Genomic DNA, 18,853 nt, shown 5'->3' on the forward strand with positions numbered 1-18,853 from the left:
TGGTTACAGCTTAGCTTATAAATCACATTACAGGTTTCACAGGTAGCCCTGCCTTTGATGGGATAGGTGATGTTAGTGACCGGACTGGAGTAGGTGGTGGTAGGAGGATGTATGGGACAGGTCTCGCTTCTAGGTCTATTACAGGGGTATGAGCCATGAGTTAAGGGATTGGAAGCAGGGGTTTTGTAAGGATGGACGAGTATATTGTGTAGGTTTGGTGGACAGTGGAATACCATGATAGGAGGGGTGGGAAGGGTAGTGGGCAGGGCATTTCTCATTTCAGGGCACGACGAGAGGTAATCGAAACCCTGGCGGAGAATGTAATTCAGTCGCTCCAGTCCCTTTTCGCCTTTCACTATCGTCGTCTTCCTCAGATTTCATCTCTTTCTGTCCCCCCTGTGCATCCATTTCGTACTTTTCACACATATTTGGGTGTATTTTTGCGTAATTTTTTGGACGGAATTCTACTTTCTTACATATTTTTTCGCGTTTTTGCACCACCATGGATCCTTGCTCTTTCCATCTGCGTCAATACAGAAAAGTTTCCTTATCCCTAGCCAGATCCCAGTCCCACATACTGTTCCTGTGTTGTTGCTTGGGTCATGAAATCCCCCCCTAATGGCCTTACCATCGAATTACCCATCTCTGGTTGCCAACCCCCCTCCTGCAATGACCTCCACCTGTTGAGATTCTGCCAATCCTTAGCCCTCACCAACATAGTACTGCAAAACCGTATCAACCAAACCCAATCCTTCTTGCAGTACCTTCTCTCCATCCGCCAAATTCTCCTGCTCTGTAATCCCAGATTCCTGGAACCCATTACACACATTGGAACTCTTGCCCTGCAGAAACTTGAGCAACATGCACAAAGCCACCTCAAAAAGCTCTCCATCCTGCTCACTTCCTACTCCCACCTTGGAGTACCACTGTCCACTACTTCTACAACAACCTCCCCCACGCCCCCTCATAGCTGATAAACCTTGTCTCTCAGACCTACTACACTTACCCCACCCTCCGAAATTCCTTCCCACCAACATACAAAACTCAAATCTTAAACAGACCCGCAACAAAGTCATGATCCTTTCCTCCAGAAGCCTTAGTCCCACAGAAACATCAGTCCTTTGCAAAGACCTCGCCTTTTGCCCCACTCCCAAATTCAACCATGCAGGACTAGTTAAAGACCTGCTCTCCTTCTCTTGGTCCCTACAGTGGAAACACTTTTTCGCCACCAACTCGACCAATCAGACTCAACCAAAGACCAACATTGAACCTTGCCTAACTGTGTTCACTCCTCCATCCAACCGCAATCCACCCCCACTGCCTCCAAACCACCCCCTGTTAACTTTCCAGAATTTCTTATCCTCGAACCTTGCCTCACCATCATTCCCCAAATCCCTCAACAAGCATACTAACATTACATCCGCAAAAAGAACCACAGTCCACCATCTAAAAACTGATCTCGATCCTACCTGCACACATAGGCTCCACCACCGTAGTTTTGAACCACAAGGATTACGTGGAAGAAGGACTGTCTGCTGTCAGATACTTCCACCTACAAACCATGCCACAGTGATCCCATTCCACCAATCCAGCAGGATCTCCAGTCACTAATCAAATCCTTCGGCCCATCCCAGAACCTCTGCCCAGAGTCCATCTCTCTACTTACCCCTACCACTCTCCACATTCCCACCTTCTACATGCTTCCTGAAGACCATGAACCCAACCAGCCAAACACCCCATTGTGGCCGGTTACTGTGCCCCCACTGAGGGAATCTCTGCTTTCATAGATCAACACCTTCAACCTATTACCCGGAACCTATCCTCCTAAATAAAAGATACCAACCATTTCCTTGACCGACTCTACACAGTTCCTCTCCCTTTACCACATGGTGCCCTGCTCGTCACTATAGATGCCACCTCCCTGTACACTAACTTTCCTGATGCCCATGGCCTTACTGCTATCGAACACTACCTTCCCAGATGCCCTATGGATTCCAAACCAAAAACCTCCTTCCTAGTCTCCATGACTTACTATATCCTCACCCACAATTACTTCTCCTTTGAAGGCATTACCTACAAACAAATCCGCGGTACGGCTACGGGCACTCGCATGGCACCATCCTATGCTAACCTATTCGTGGGCCATCTAGAGGAATCCTGCCTAAAAACCCAGAATCCTAAACCCCTCACCTGGTTCAGATTCACTGATGACATTTTTTGCTATGTAGATTGGAGGTGAGGACACCATATTCACATTCTTCCAGAACTTAAACAACTTCCGCCCCGTTTGCTTCACCTGGTCCTACTCAACCCAACAAGCCACCTTCCTGGATGTTGACCTCCACCTCAGAGATGGCTACATCAGTACCTCCATCCATATCAAACCTACTAACCACCAGCAATACCTGCCACCCATTTCATACCAAGAAGTCCCTTCTGTACAGCCTAGCAACCCGTGGTCTTCGCATCAGCAATGACGAGTAGCACCTATCTGAATATACCGAGGGTCTCACTGAATCCTTCACTGACCGTAATTATCCTCCCATCCTTGAACAAAAACAAATCTCCCATGCTTTATCTTTTCAGCCTCCCACCACCTCCCACAGTCCAGCCACAGAGGAACATTCCCCTCGTAACTCAGTACCATCCGGGACTGGAGCAACTGAATTACATTCTCTGACAGGGTTTCGATTACCTCTTGTTGTGCCTCTTGAGATGAGAAATGTCCTTACCCACTATCCTTCCCACCCCTCCTACCGTGGTATTCCTCCGTCCACCAAACCTACACGATATACTCGTCCATCCTTACACAAACCCTGCTTTCTATCACTTAACTCACGGCTCTTACCCCTGAAATAGACCTAGAAGCAAGAACTGTCCCATGCATCCTCCTACCACCACCTACTCCAGTCCGGTCACTAACATCACTTATCCCATCAAAGGCAGGGCTACCTGTGAAACCAGTCATGTGATTTACAAGCTCAGCTGCAACCACTGTGCTGCATTCTATGTAGGCATGACAACCAACAAGCTGTCTGTCCACATGAACGGCCACCCGCAAACTGTGGCCAAAAAACAAGTGGACCACCTTGTAGTTGAACACGCTGTCAAACATGCAACTCCTCATCTGAATGACTGCTTCACAGCCTGTGCCATATGGATCCCTCCCACCAACACCAGCTTTTCTGAATTGCGCAGGTGGGAACTTTCCCTGCAATACATTCTACGTTCCCGGAACCCTCCTGGTCTCAACCTTGGTTAGTCACTGTCCTCACCCATCCAGCCCCCTTCGTTCCCATTCCAGCACTACACAGCAGTCATTTCACTGCCACACCCAGTCTTTTAATTTCTTTCATTTTTTATTTCTCTCCTTTCCACTACTTACCCCCTCCCCCCTCCACACCTTCCCTCCTACCCTCCGTCTAAACTGCAACACTTCACTGTCTGCCACTCCCACCACACTATCCCTCCCCCTCACTGCCCCAGCCTCCTCCTTACTCCCACCCAGTCGCCACTCCCTTCATGCACTGGTGCTGCTGCTCGCAGTGTAGTTTCAGCTCTCTGAGACTGCAGATGTGTGTGCAAGTTGCGCTTGCGTGTGTGTATGTGTGTGTACTGCTGACAAGGGGCTTAATGGCCAAAAGCTGTGATTGTGTGAATCATTTTATTGTGCCTTTCGCGGCTCAGCATCTCCGCTATATGGTGAGTGGCAACTTTCCTTCTCTCGTATTACTAGTACCGATTTCTGCGCACTTAGATGGTTCCATTGTTATTTACGAATTTGCAATAAACTCTTCATTTACAGTTCAAAGTACACTGCAGGGCCATTCCCCAATTGTGTCTTGCCGACATGTTTGCAAATTTGACAGCACTTTTCTTTTCTTTCCCTCTCTCCACTTACCTCACTTCTATGGAATTCTTTCACATTTTTGCGCGTTTTTTGCCAAACTGTACAGACCAACCGTTGCTGCCATCGCTTGCATTATTTTAATCCCAAGCACAGTAGATTCTGTTTTCTTCAATGACATTCTCTTTTTGCTTGTCCTGTTTTTAAGATTTTGTCTGTTTTCATGTCTTTTCCCTGAACTTTCTCAATCAATATTTATTGTTTTAAGCTTTTCCTACTACAATTTTCTTTGTGTCATACAGTCCAGTTTCTTGTGAAGTTCTTGCCCACGCATTACCTCTTGTTAACGTGTCTGTTCGAATGATTTTTCTACGAATTTTTATACATTTTCCCCTTTTAATACCATCTTTTTCCTTGCTCTTCTTCCTTTTCTCCCTCATCCCCTCCCCCTTCCCTCTGCTTCTAATACTCCAACCCCTTCCCCCCTTTCTCTTACACTTTGAATCCCATCTCATGTTCAGTCGCTTCAAAATCCTGCTTTTGCACTATCCAAAGGTCCCACATTCTGTTTCTTGAGACCTGCTTGTCCCTGGGAGTTCCCCAAAGGCGTAACATTGAGAGTCCCCATTTCTGGATGTAATCCTACTCTACACCAGTCTCTTTTACAGTCTTTAATACAGTAATCTACTGTACCAATTTGTCTAATCTATGACCTATACAACTCATTTGCCAATTTCCACTCCACCTGATTTCTCACCTTCAACAAAATCCTGCAGACACTTGCCCCCAATGTTTCCTTGAATGGTATCACCCACCAAGTCAACTTCAAATTGCAACAACAGGCCATACTTCACCTCAATAAGCTATCCTACCTTGTACTAAACTACCTCCTGGGCCAACACATCCAATTCTGGTAATGCTGATCCCTCCAAAAAACAACTTAAGAAGACACTCTTGTATCTCAGTACTACTGTAGTCCTAAATGCATTGATCGGCTACTTAGACATGGCTATGATTTTCTAAAATCATGCCCAGAAATGAGTTACATTCTGTCTGACATTGTGACAGCCACACCTATAATTGCTTCCCCCCCCCCCTCTCCCCTCCCCACCCCACCCCAAACACACACACACACACACACACACACACACACACACACACACACACACACAAATCACGATATCCTGGTTAGACCCCATGCTCCTTCTGTACAAATTTCCCTATCCTATGGCTCCTATCCTGTGACAATGCCCACTGCAAGACTTGCCCTATGCACCCTCCTACTACCGCCTACACCAGCCTCGTAACTGGCAAAACACATATTATCAAAGAGAAAGCAACCAATGAAATGACGCATGTCATGTACCAATTGTTATGTAAACACTGTTCAGCCTTTTACATTGGCATGACTACCACCAAGTTATCAGTCAAGATGAATGGACATAGACCGAGGGTGCACACTGGCAACAAACAATATCCTGTTGTAAAGCACATCATTCTAGAACAGAAGAGTCATGACCTCGGTGCCTGTTTCACCCCATGTAATCTTGATCCCCCCCCCCAACACTGCTATCTCAGAACTGTGCAGTTGGGAACCACAGTTAAAGGTCCTTGATTCTTGCCACCCACCTGCCCTTAATTTACATTAATTTTCTTTGATCTCAGCAACACTTAGCTTTCTACATCTTATTTTCTGACTTGCTTATCCCTCCCCACCTCTACCACATATAATTCATTTATGCTTGCCACTATTGTTTGCTCTTGCACAATGTTTTGTCAGTAATCTCTGTCTCGCTGATTACTCTACCTACCATCTTTAAGCTCTCAGGTTTTCAAACCTCATCAAGTGCAGTCCCCAACAATTAGCCAATTACTTTTTCTTTCTCATCCCATATCGCTAGTCCCTTCCAGCTTCTTCCTTACCCTTCAACAATTCTGCCATGAGAAGGAGCCATTTGCTACGAAAGGTTGTAGACTCCCGTAACTCATGTGTATTCTCCTGCCACTGTTTGGTAAGTAGATTTTTTTTACCTATCCTATTATATTATACAATTTATTCAATGCAACATACAATGTTAATTAAATAGTCAACTAAATACAGAGGGATTACAATTACAACAAACTGGAACCATCATCAATCAGAGCATGCTGTAGAGAAGGTGAGCCAGAGACTGTTTTATTGGCAGAACACTTAGAAGATGCAACAAGCTTACTAAAGAGTTGGTCTACACTGTGCTTGTCTGCCCTCTTCTGGAGTACTGATGTACAGTACGGGATCCGTACCATATAGGATTGACAGAGGATATTGAGGAAGTTCAAAGAAGAGCACTTCATCTTGTATTATTGCAAAATAGGGAAGAGACTGGCACGTATGCATTATGCAAAGGTGCTTTTCACTGTAGTGAGATCTTTTCACAAAATTTCTATCAGCAACTTTCTCCTCCAAATGTGAACATATTTTGTTGACACCCACCTACGTAAGGAAATTGTCATTGTAATAAAACAAGAGAAATCAGAGCTGGTGTGGAAAGATTTAAGTGTTCATTCATCCTGTTCTTTGCTCAAGAGCAGAATGGTACAGAGATACCCTAGAGGGGGTTCATTGAGTCTTCTCCCAGATACTTAAGTGTCAATTGCAGAGTAGTCCTGTAGATGTAGAAATATCTATGGAGTGAGAATTCAGGAGAGCAGAACAGAATTTTTATTTCCAACAAATATTGAGTCCAAAAGTTGCATCAGTACTGTGCAGCAGACTCCGAAAGTATTACGTTGCTCGTACAGTTTGTAAAACTGAATAATGAGGGGGATGACTGACTGCTGTACATAAACTCTAGTCTTATCTGCCAATGAGCATTGCTCAAATATGTAAACCTTCAACAAACTGACTGCAACACATTCCCTCACTACTGATTTTATCCAGCAATTGTTTCAAATATATAGCTATCAGTCACTTAAATTAGCCCTACAATTTTATACTTTCATTGCACACTGTCTCAATATCAACCCTCACACAAAACTTGTCTTAATTAGTAGTGTGATAAATATTATTTGCCTTTCTTGACACATACATACAAAAACTTAACATATCCTGCTTTGACATACAGTGTGTCCAGTGAGGAAGTCCACGATTTCAAAATTAAATATCTCAAAAATTAAGATCGGTAGACAAGTGAAAAGAATAGATGTATTAACTGTGAAAGCCATAAGAATTAGGTACCGAAGTTTTGCAATAGTTTGTAAAGTTTCAAAAAGATTGCACTGGAAGCTATGGAGCTCTTTACAGCAATAGCATCCATAATTAGGCTTGTCCTCTGCAAGCCATCTTTGCAATCACATCACAATCTTTTCTAAATGTCCACAAGTCACAATACGGAGGTGATACAAACCACCAATGAAGTCTGCCAACACTTCCTGTAGTGTCTCAATGGAAATGGGCTATGATGCCACTCAGGTAGCCAATTCGAGCTTGTCCATCGTGGTGGAATGGTTTCAGTAGACTGTGTCTTCCAATATGTCCCATACAAAGTAGTCAAAAGAAATCAGATCAGCCGAATATGGAGGCCAATCCGTCCCTGCACTAGTCAACTTACAATAATCCAACACAACTCCTGAAGTATTCATCAAGTAATAAACATCTTTTCAGTGCAATGTAGTCTGGTCCCAGCACTTTGCGTCTGTCGATCCTCAAATGCTGGCTGTGTGGTGACAAATAGTTCCAAAATTGCAACATAGTGTTAACTAGGGATCGTTCCTTGCGCAAAGTAAGGGCCAATAATGCCTCTGCTGCATACCTAAGCCCAAACAGTAACTTGGAGCAAATACAGTGGTTTCACATCGCCCTGATATCTGAAATACCAAAATCACCAGTTTTGTTTATTCACAACTCCATTCATCACGAAGGGTGCTTCATCTGTGAACCAGAAGCAGCCAACATCAAATCCTTCATTATCAATCACTGTGAGAACATCGTTCTGTCACACAACTTGTACAGGCGACCTGGTAGCTTTGGGTTTTGAAATGAAACGTGTGTAGGCTCTGTCTCAGTATTTCTGCATGCTTGATCACTTCCAACCAGTCCCTGCTGTAATGTTTCAGATGGATTTCCTTTGATTTTGCTGAATAATTCCAGAATCTGTGGCAACATTTTCAGGAGTAACTAAACTGCCTAGGGCCAACATTCCCCGTTGGATCATCAGTCAAGCTGCCTGTCCATTGGAATTTGGTGAAGAGGTTGCAAATTGTTTCAGCATCGAGTTATTTTGAAACATTTGTGTCTGAAAACTGTGCCTCATTGCCACAGGACTGTGTTCAAACCTGTGGTATTCCAAAAACTTTCAGTGGACTACATGATTTTAATGTCTTCCTTCGGTACACTAACCTCCTGTCATGCTTTAGCAGTGTAAGTGATCACTCTGAGCAGCAGCGCATTATTTATTGGCGCTATGTATTGCAATTACAGCACCAGCAGTTAGCAAGCTTTTTGAACTATTTTGAAACTCTTGTACAAAATTCTTGCAGATCTCACAATGAACATACTACTTGTTGCACTTATCCATTCATTTCAGATTTTCAGAGATTTAATTTTGATACCAGGAACTCCTTCGCTGGGTACCCTGCATTACAAACTCAGAAGCAAAAAGAAACTGTTCGGGAACTTTTCTGGCAAAGGGAGTATTTATGTTGATTTATAAAATTTTCACATATAGGCTACTGACAGTAGTATCTTTTTGACAGTTGTAAAGTTTTTAATAAATGTGAAAACATAACTAGAACATATACAACAGCAACTAAAAGCACCACACACACACACACACACACACACACACACACACACACACACGACATTCCAATAATTCAAGGTCCCCATTATCGTCACTTTCATTAAGCACATTCCTAAGCTTGAGGTTCAGACGAAGGCATCTGTCCACTTTCAACTTTGAAATCTAGTAGTTTTGTTAAGTCACCATGTTTCAAGGTTGATATTTGCCTTCCACTACGTATTTGAGCACTAGATTTTGCAAGGCATCTACAAACTGTGGGGGAGTGACTGTGATCTTCCTCGACATGAATTGCAGAAAATCTGGGGCCTCCGAGGACTCCAATGTAGACTATTACTTTAAACAAGAGTTTCTGGCAACCTGATTAAAACATCATTGTAAAATTACTGAAATGTACATTGTTACCATGTACATCAACTATCAGTTTCACAGTGAGGTCTGTAAGATTATTAAAGGTTTTCTGTAAGGCTTTCTGTAAAACCTGACACCCACCAACAGGAGAGAAAACAAACAGTTTTATGTTGGTAACCATAGATAACAACTGAACAGCAAAGAGGGAAAAAAAATTGTGCTTTGTGGTTGGTTGGTTTGAGGGAAGGGACCAAACAGCGAGGTCATTGGTCCCACTGGATTAGGGAAAAATAGGTAAGGAAGTCTGCCACATCCTTTCAAATGAACCATCCCCGGATCTGCCTGAAGCAATTTAGGGAACTCATGGAAAACCTAAATCAGGATGGGCAGACGCGGGTTTGAACTGTCGTCAACCCGAACCCAAGTCCAGTGGGCTAACCACTGCACCACCTCGCTCAGAGTGTGCTTTGTGATTCAGGCCCATATGGACATGAATATCAGAGAAATCAGTGGGACACTATTTCATCAAAGTTCATAGTTATTCAGTTAGTAAATGTTCATATACACAATGTGGGCCTACAACACAGATAAAACCGATTCATGGTAAGATCAACAGATGCTGGGAGCATGCATACCTGCTACAAACTCAAAATCGGCAACAACTGTGCTTTAGGCCCTTATGGTTCTCGGCACCTCGATATTTTATTTTTCTGAAAATTCACATAAAAAATTCTGATATACGATTACACTAATATTGACAAGACGGAGAATTATGATATTATGATCATTTACCACAAAACTAATTACAGTTAACACAATACACGACGTGCTGATGATCTACACACACACACACACACACACACACACACACACACACACACACAAACTGTAAATCTCATTATTCAGTAGACTGAAAGAACTTTAAACCCATTTCACCAGTGACTGAACTTACTTAAGCTGCCAATTGAGCTTCTTCGACTTGAAATCACAGAGAATGTGGATGTATTCATTGCAGTCTCATCCACAGTACCTGTACCAAAGCCCACAGCACTTATCATTGAGAAATTTGGTAATCCTGAAACATACGAGAAGCAACTGACAGAAAACTATGTGAAGCTCAATACATGCTCATGAGGTTAACTGTTGCTGTTGCTGAACTACACATTTTTATTGTATACTCTAATTTGAAAACTGACAGCACATATATTTTGTGCACAATATTAACAATATTTAACCAACCAATCAAGTGCACATATAATTTAAGCCCATAAAAGAAAGTTTTAAAACACTCTTTCACATTTAGCTTTTTTAAATATTATACAATTGTTATTATGCAAAAAGATGTGAAATTGAATAAATGATGTATACCATGTTACTAAAAGTCATTCCTAATATGGACAAGGAAAGATGCAATGTCCATTCAAAACAAAAGGAATATTTGTGTTTTGAAAAGAATTGCATTTATTCATTTACATCAATGTTATCATTTCAAAAATATCCCCATTAGAAGTTATACACTTACGACAGTGCTTTTTCCAACCTCTGGAACACTTTTGTTTTCTTTATTTTTGAGAACTGAAAAATGTCATATCAGGCTATTTCTGGAAAGTATTGAGGTGGGGGCATCATTACAGTTCTGTTTTTGGCCAACAATTCATGAACAAACAACGAAGTGTGAGTAGGTGCAGTATTGTGGTGTAAAAGTGATGAATTGTTTTGCCACTTATCTGCTCATCTTTCCCAACTTGCTTCATGCAAATGATGTTTAAGTAGTACTCCTTACTGACTGTTCAATGTTGTGTCGAGACCTCATGGTGCACTTTGCCATTACAATTGAATAACACATTTAGCATATGCTTCTCATTTAATCACACTTGCCAAGTTTTTTCTGGTCCTGGCAACCCAGAATGCTTTCACTGGGATGACTGAACCTTAGTTCCAAAGTCGTATCCAGAACTCCATGTTTCACCACCTGTTATGACACATTTCGCTTGTTCTCAATCATTACTGACAATCTAGTGACTCCTGAGCAACTTACATTAGTCACTGTTTTTAGCTGAAGTTCAATAATTTTGCTGTCACACTAGGGTCGTGCCCAAAACTTCCTAAAAAATTTCACAGCATGAACCAATTGATATTCCAACATCATCAGTGACTTTTCTGATTATGATATGGTGACTGCTGATAATCATTTCTTTCACTTATTCAACAATTTCATCAGTCAACAATGTGCTGAGCCATCTGGGACACTCATCAGCAGCCTCTCCATGGTCTTCTTTGAAACACTTACACAACTCATAAAAAGCCTTGTTTTACTCCTAGTGGACTCACCAAAAGATACATTTAACATTTCTAAAACTTTCCTGCACAAATAATCACTGTTTTATTATAAATGCAAAATTAAAATTTTTGACAGCTTACAACAGACTAAATTTCCAATACAGTTAACAATTTAAAGATACTTTTCATGCATATTTACCGATAACACAGAAAAAATGTGAGACTCTGAACAGGCAAAATTAGGGAATTCCCATTACTTTCTGAACACACCTCGTATAAGGTCTATGAAATTACTGCTAACTTTGAGCAAGTTTAACTTTACTTCAATTTCTGTGCCTATACGAACTCTATAAAAACACGAATTTCAAACAATCAAAGCTAGAGATTCATTCAAATTATTTTTTGTGCCTCTAGCTCTATTCAAGTGCTCCAGATATAGCAGCTGGTAAACTGATGCTCCTCTTATGTCATAAATATAGTACATACATTTTTTCAGTTTCATTTTGGAATGACAAATCATTCAACAGCATACACAGTTGAAAATTATCACACCAATTTATACGAGGGTGGTTTGAAAAGTTCTTGGAATCATCAAGAGAGGTCAGCACTAGCACAACGAGTTGTTCATGTGATATTCATTGGACTGTTGCCTGTAAACACGTGCCATGTCAGTGCTCTTTGAAGAGAGCCGTGGCAGTGACGGGGCTCTCTTGTTGTTGTTCTTGTTGTCGTCGTCGTCACATAGTGATTTGCGAAGATGGAAATAAAATTGAGATTCAAGCAGTGATTAAGTGCTTCATAAAGAAAGGTATGAAAGCAAAGGACATTTATGCCAATTTCCAGAATCCACTGGGGGACTCCGCTCCTTCATATTCAACTATTGCCAAGTGAGCAAATGAATTTAAATTTGGTCAGGAGAGCTCAGATGATGATCTGTGTAGTGGTCGGCCAACATGTGTCACTACTCTAGAAACCACTGCAAAAGTGCACAAAATGGTCATGGAGAATCACCGATTGAAAGAGCGTGAAATTGCTCACGCTTTCCAGATGTCATTTGAATGGGTATATCACATTTTAACTGAAGAATTAGAAATGAAAAAAATTATCTGCAATTTGGGTGCCGTGACTAGATGCTGGATCAAAAACACTTGAGAATGGACATATCTGAACAATATTTGGGCTGTTTTAGGAGAAATGAACAAGATTTTTTGCACTGGTTTGTGACCACAGATGGGACTTGGGTGCACTACTATACCCCAGAGAGAAAACAACAGTCTAAGCAGTGCAAACATGCTGACTCTCCACCATCAAAGAAAGCAAACACAATTCTTTCTATGGGAAAGGTCACGGCATCAGCGTTCTGGGATGCAAAGGGGATTCTGTATGTAGATTATCTCCTCACTGGGCAAACAATTATTGGAGAATACTATGCTAACCTCCCAGACAAATTGCAACAAAAAATATGCGATAAAAGGCCAGCTTTAGATAGGAAGAAAGTCATCTTCCATCAATACAATGCACGCCTGCACCCATGTGCCACTACCATGGCAAAACTACAAGAACCGATGAACAAATCAAGGAAATGTATGATGAGATAAAAAATTATTCAGATATTGAAGGGAGACGAAAATTTAATAGTCATGGGTGACTGGAATTTGAGAGTAGGAAAAGGGAGAGAAGGAAAGATAGTAGGTGAATATGGATTGGGGATAAGAAATGAAAGAGGAAGCTGCCTGGTAGAATTTTGCTCAGAGCGCAACTTAATCATAGCTAACACTTGGTTCAAGAATCATAAAAGAAGGTTGTATACATGGAAGAATCCTGGAGATACTAGAAGGTATCAGATAGATTATATAACGGTAAGACAGAGATTTAGGAACTAGGTTTTAAATTGTAAGACATTTCCAGGGGCAGATGTGGACTCTTTACCACAATCTATTGGTTATGAACTGTAGATTAAAACTGAAGAAACTGCAAAAAGGTGGGAATTTAAGGAGATGGAACCTGGATAAACTGACTAAACCAGAGGTTGTACAGAGTTTCATGGAGAGCATAAGGGATCAATTGACAGGAATGGGGGAAAGAAATACAGTAGAAGAAGAATGGGTAGCTCTGAGGGATGAAGTAGTGAAGGCAGCAGAGGATAAGTAGGTAAAAAGACGAGGGCTAGTAGAAATCCTTGGGTAACAGAAGAAATATTGAATTTAATTGATGAAAGGAGAAAATATAAAAATGCAGTAAATGAAACAGGCAAAAAGGAATACAAAAATCTCAAAAATGAGATCAACAGGAAGTGCAAAATGGTCAAGCAGGGATGGCTAGAGGACAAATGTAAGGATGTAGAGGCTTATCTCACTAGGGGCAAGATAAATACTGCCTACAGGAAAATTAAAAAGACCTTTGCAGAAAAGAGAGCCACTTGTATGAATATCAAGAGTTCAGATGGAAACCCAGTTCTAAGCAAAGAATGGAAAGCAGAAAGGTCGAAGCAGTATATAGAGGGTCTATATAAGGGCGATGTACTTGAGGACAATGGGAGATATGATACTGCATGAAGAGCTTGACAGAGCACTGGAAGACCAAACTCGAAACAAGGCCCCGGGAGTAGACAACATTCCATTAGAACTACTGACAGCCTTGGGAGAGCCAGTCCTGACAAAACTCTACCATCTGGTGAGTACGATGTATGAGATAGGCGAAATACCCTCAGACTTAAAGAAGAATATAATACATCCAATCCCAAAGAAAGCAGGTGTTGACAGTTGTGAAAATTACCGAACTATCAGTAATAAGTCACAGCTGCAAAATACTAATGCGAATTCTTTACAGATGAATGTAAAAACTGGTAGAACCCGTGACTTTGGGGTACATCAGTTTGGATTCCGTAGAAATGTTGGAACACGTGAGGCAATACTGACCTTACGATTTATCTTCGAAGGAAGATTAAGGAAAGGCAAACCTACGTTTCTAGCATTTGTAGACTTAGAGAAAGCTTTTGACAATGTTGACTGGAATACTCTCTTTCAAATTCTGAAGGTGGCAGGGGTAAAATACAGGGAGCAAAAGGCTATTTAGAATTTGTACAGAAACCAGATGGCAGTTATGAGTAGAGGGCCATAAGAGGGAAGCAGTGGTTGGGAAGGGAGTGAGACAGGGTTGTAGCCTCTCCCCAATGTTGTTCAGTCTGTATATTGAGTGGGCGGTGAAGGGAACAAAGGGAAAGTTCGGAATTGGTATTAAAATCCATGGAGAAGAAATAAAAACTTTGAGGTTCGCCGATGACATTGTAATTCTGTCAGAGACAGCAAAGGATTTGGAAGAGCAGTTTAATGGAATGGACAGTGTCTTGAAAGGAGGATATAAGATGAACATCAACAAAAGCAAAATGAGGATAATGGAATCTAGTTGAATTAAGTCGGGTGATGCTGAGGGTATTAGATTAGGAAATGAGACACTTAAAGTAGTAAATGAGTTTGGCTATTTGGGGAGCAAAATAAGGGTTGATGGTCAAAGTAGAGAGGCTATAAATGTAGACTGGCAATGGCAAGGAAAACATTTCTGAAAAAGAGAAATTTGTTAACATCGAGTATAGATTTAAGTGTCAGGAAGTATTTTCTGAGAGCATTTGTATGGAGTGTAGCCATGTATGGAAGCGAAACATGGACGATAAATAGTTTGGACAAGAAGAGAATACAAGCTTTCGAAATGTGGTGCTACAGAATAATGCTGAAAATTAGGTGGGTAGATCACATAACTAATGAGGAGGTATTGAATAGAATTGGGGAGAAGAGAAATTTGTGGCACAATTTGACAAGAAGAAGGGACCAGTTGGTAGGACATGTTCTGAGGCATCAAGGGATCACAAATTTAGCATTAGAGGGCAGTGTGGAGGGTAAAAATCGTAGAGGGAGACCAAGAGATGAATACACAAAACAGATTCAGAAGGATGTAAGTTGCAGTAGGTAGTGGGAGATGAAGCAGCTTGCACAGGATAGAGTAGCGTGGAGAGCTGCATCAAACCAGTCTCAGGACTGAAGACCACAACAACAAGAACAACAACAACAACAAGGTATGAATAGTTGCTGCATCCACCTTATTCACCTGATATGGCTCCATCAGACTTCCATCTCTTCCCAAAACTGAAAATTTTTCTTGGTGGGCGAAGATTCACTTTAAACAAAGATTTGATAGCTGGAATTGGCAAATATTTTGCAGGCCTGGAGGAAACTCATTTTCGAGATGGGATGAAGGCACTGGAACATCACTGGACCAAGTGTATTAACCTACAAGGAGACTACATTGAAAAATAGGAAAGTTTCAGTGATGTAAGTACTTTTTTTTTATTCTGTTCTGAGAACTTTTCAAACCACCCTCGTATTCACATATTCTAGACACAGATGGAATCACATTACAGTAAAACACTCACTAGGGTCATCATGCACTGGTGTAGACGACTTCTGCTTCTGTTTCACACCGTAAGGTTCAACTGGAAGTGCGTAACCATTCTTTACGCTATCTTGAACCCATGCAGGTAGCACACAAGGGAGCTGCCACTGTGATGCGTACTTGAATTTTTCTCCATAAGGTTCTTGGATAACCAACATATGAGTTTGGTCACCTATAAGTTTGCCTGAATACTCACCACCTATGAAAATAAAACAAAACACACAAATTTTACATATTTCCAGAGTTCCAACAATGACGTGTGCTCTAATAAGAACAAATGCCCGCAATTGTATATGTAACTTGAATGTAAAGCAGTGTTATCTGATGATGTGTGATGATGTCAGACAATTTTCTGTATCATCATCTTCAATGTTTGATGCATTTTCCAAGAGACTGAAGATACTAAATTCACACAAAAATTAATATGAAATTTTCAGCTTCAGGTCATAAATGGTATCACAACATGTTTTGAGTTATTAGCAAGTTCTCGTCTTCATGTTATATAGCAACTCAAAGTGTAACTGAATTGGTCAGGGGAAGTCCTACCGATGCATTGTTGTGTGACCTGAAGTTGAAAAACTTAACTCTTTCTGGTGAGCAGACATCATTGCACGTTAATCACCTAAAAGCATAACCTCAACACACCACACAACGAAACACCCATGGCCCCCCACTTCCTGTCATCTGCTAAACAGCACAAGAGATTGCCACTGAACCTGGGAAGCAGTGCACTGCAGTGTGATGCATATCCTGTAGTTCGAAGAAACTGCCAATAAGCAAGTAAACATGCACGTTAGCGCTGTTCATAAACAACATTAGTGTTATTCCTGTACCTTTCAACATAGCTCTGGAACACCTGGAGAAATTTCAGCCATACCTAGTATGCCTATAGTGTACTGGAAAATAAAGCTGTCCTCTACAGGAAGCTTGGTTTGTGCTTAAAGGTGCTTAAATAGGCATAGTCCCATTAGGGCAGCATGCCCTCACCTCCCTCAAACCTTAGAACTGACTTCCAGTTACGTGGAGATCACAGTTTAACGTGGACAAGATTCCCCCACTCCCATTCCCTCACACTCACCAAAAACTACTGGGAGTGGATGTGGGTGAGATGCACAGGAGGTGACATGTTAGTGTTATGCTGTATACAGATTTTATTTCTTTTCCTGTTCAGTATAAGGTTTGGATAATCAGTAACTTTGCACTGCAGGACAGTCAACTAGTAGCCTCAGTATATTTGTAGATACGAATTAATATCATTAACCACACAGTAAAATTCTCTCTCTCTCTCTCTTGTGCAGTATCACGTGCCAAAACCTTTTTCAGTATCTTGAATTGTTCATCATGTGAAAGGAACATTATTTTGTACTAAAGTGGAATTTGAGGGCAGTCAGTGATACTTCAACTTTAAGACCTCAAACATTCGTGAAGTAGTTCCTGACAGGGAATAGATGTAGATGTATTAAAAATTAACATGTGAAAATTAGATTTTCTTTCATTCAGTGATGTATCAGTATTTATACTGACTAGGCGTAATGCCCTAAAGCCATCAGCATACAGGACGGGGTAGCTAACGTTGATGTGCACGTAGACCTGGCACGTGCTGGGTGACATGTCTTTGCACTCTCAGCACTCTCCAGTGGCAGCTGTCAGATTTATCTGGCTCACAAACCAATACAGTTTGTTCACAAAAATGGATGCACAGATAATTTGTTCATTAGCTCTCTTAAAAAGAACATTTCCTTTCCTGACCATATGATAGTCATGTTGCTCTGTCTGTGGTATACATAAATAAAACTTTATATATCTAAAAACAAAGATGATGAGACTTACCAAATAAAAGCGTTGGCAGGTCGATAGACATACAAACATGTCTATCGACCTGCCAGCGCTTTTGTTTGGTAAGTCTCATCATCTTTGTTTTTAGATATATTTTTCCCGTGTGGAATGTTTCCCTCTATTATATAAATAAAACTTTACATTTGTGAATGTGTAATAAGACAAAAATGAAAGATACGTGTCCACTCAGTAAAGGCATCAACTTATAAAAGTTCACCAAATCAAACAAACATATTTCTGAAAGAGAATGCACTCATATTTACAGAACATCATACCTTACATAAATTACATCCATTATTTTTATATGAAACTCCCACAACCTTTTAAAAAACACGAAGGTGAAAAAAGTATTAATACAATGGCACAAGAACCCTCATCTTATTTGTTCTCAGTTCCTTATTACGACGTCACAACCTACTACGCCATTTGACAACTTGCGTGGTATCATACTTCTTGTTACTATAATCGCCTAAATGTTGCTCACAATTATATAACAAATCCTAATAAGAATGACCAATTTTCATGAATTTTAATTGAGTCCTTGCTTTAAAAACAGCTTACTATCATTACATATGAGTTATGACATGAAAATTCTTTAACCACCAATATGACGTTTCCCATCATTTTATTACAAGAAATCTCATCAATAGTGATTTGTTCTCATGACATTCAATGTGCTGGTGCTTAAAAACATAAAACCCATCGAATATGGGCTTCCCCTGAACATGATAAATGCAGTATGGCATCTTGCTTTCTGCTTGTGATGTAGGGAGCGTTCTTGCTTCCTATTGGTTCTACTTTACATGGCACAGTGCCAAAATATCGCAGAACTTACTTTGTAACAATCGTTACTTATATTATAATTTAAATTGGTAGATAAAAAAACTACTCACCAAGCAGTGGCAGGCGCACGCACGCACACCAAATGGTTTAACTTTTACAAGCTTTTGGAGCCAGTGGCTCCTTTTTCCGGCACAAGAGTTGAAGGAGAAGGAAAAGGGATGAAAGAAAAGGACTGGAGTGGTTTAGGGAAAGGGGGCATAGTTCAGAAAAGTCATCCAGAACCCCAGGCCAGGGGAGACTTACTGTGAGGGGGAGGGGAGGGGGGAGGGGGGGGAGGGAGAGAAGACTAAATGTACAAATGGAGGACTCTCTGCAAAACAGCCAAAACTAGAAGACGACATACTGAAATGGATTCAAGGACACCATCAAAATGGATTTGGAATTAATACAAGAATGATTCAAATGCCCACTTGTAAACTAATGCTACAATGGAACTTGACAGACTAAGGGTGGAGTTAGTTCATGCTACAGG

At 41.0% G+C, this 18,853-nt stretch overlaps 1 protein-coding gene across 3 annotated transcripts in view; it reads right to left on the reverse strand.

Annotated features, from left to right (window-relative positions):
- The window catches only part of LOC124620164 (DNA topoisomerase 2-binding protein 1-like), a 289,518-nt gene that overhangs the window by 188,705 nt on the left and 81,960 nt on the right, over positions 1-18,853 (reverse strand). For all 3 annotated transcript variants that reach the window (XM_047146853.1, XM_047146844.1, XM_047146837.1), the window contains exons 6-7: positions 15,683-15,901; positions 9,929-10,051 (exon numbers count right to left, since the gene is read on the reverse strand). In XM_047146853.1, the coding sequence (XP_047002809.1) occupies positions 9,929-10,051; positions 15,683-15,901 (342 nt within the window). The remainder of the gene's footprint in view (positions 1-9,928; positions 10,052-15,682; positions 15,902-18,853) is intronic.

Source organism: Schistocerca americana, chromosome 1 (assembly GCF_021461395.2).
Source record: "Schistocerca americana isolate TAMUIC-IGC-003095 chromosome 1, iqSchAmer2.1, whole genome shotgun sequence".
Classification (NCBI taxonomy): Eukaryota; Metazoa; Arthropoda; class Insecta; order Orthoptera; family Acrididae; genus Schistocerca; species Schistocerca americana.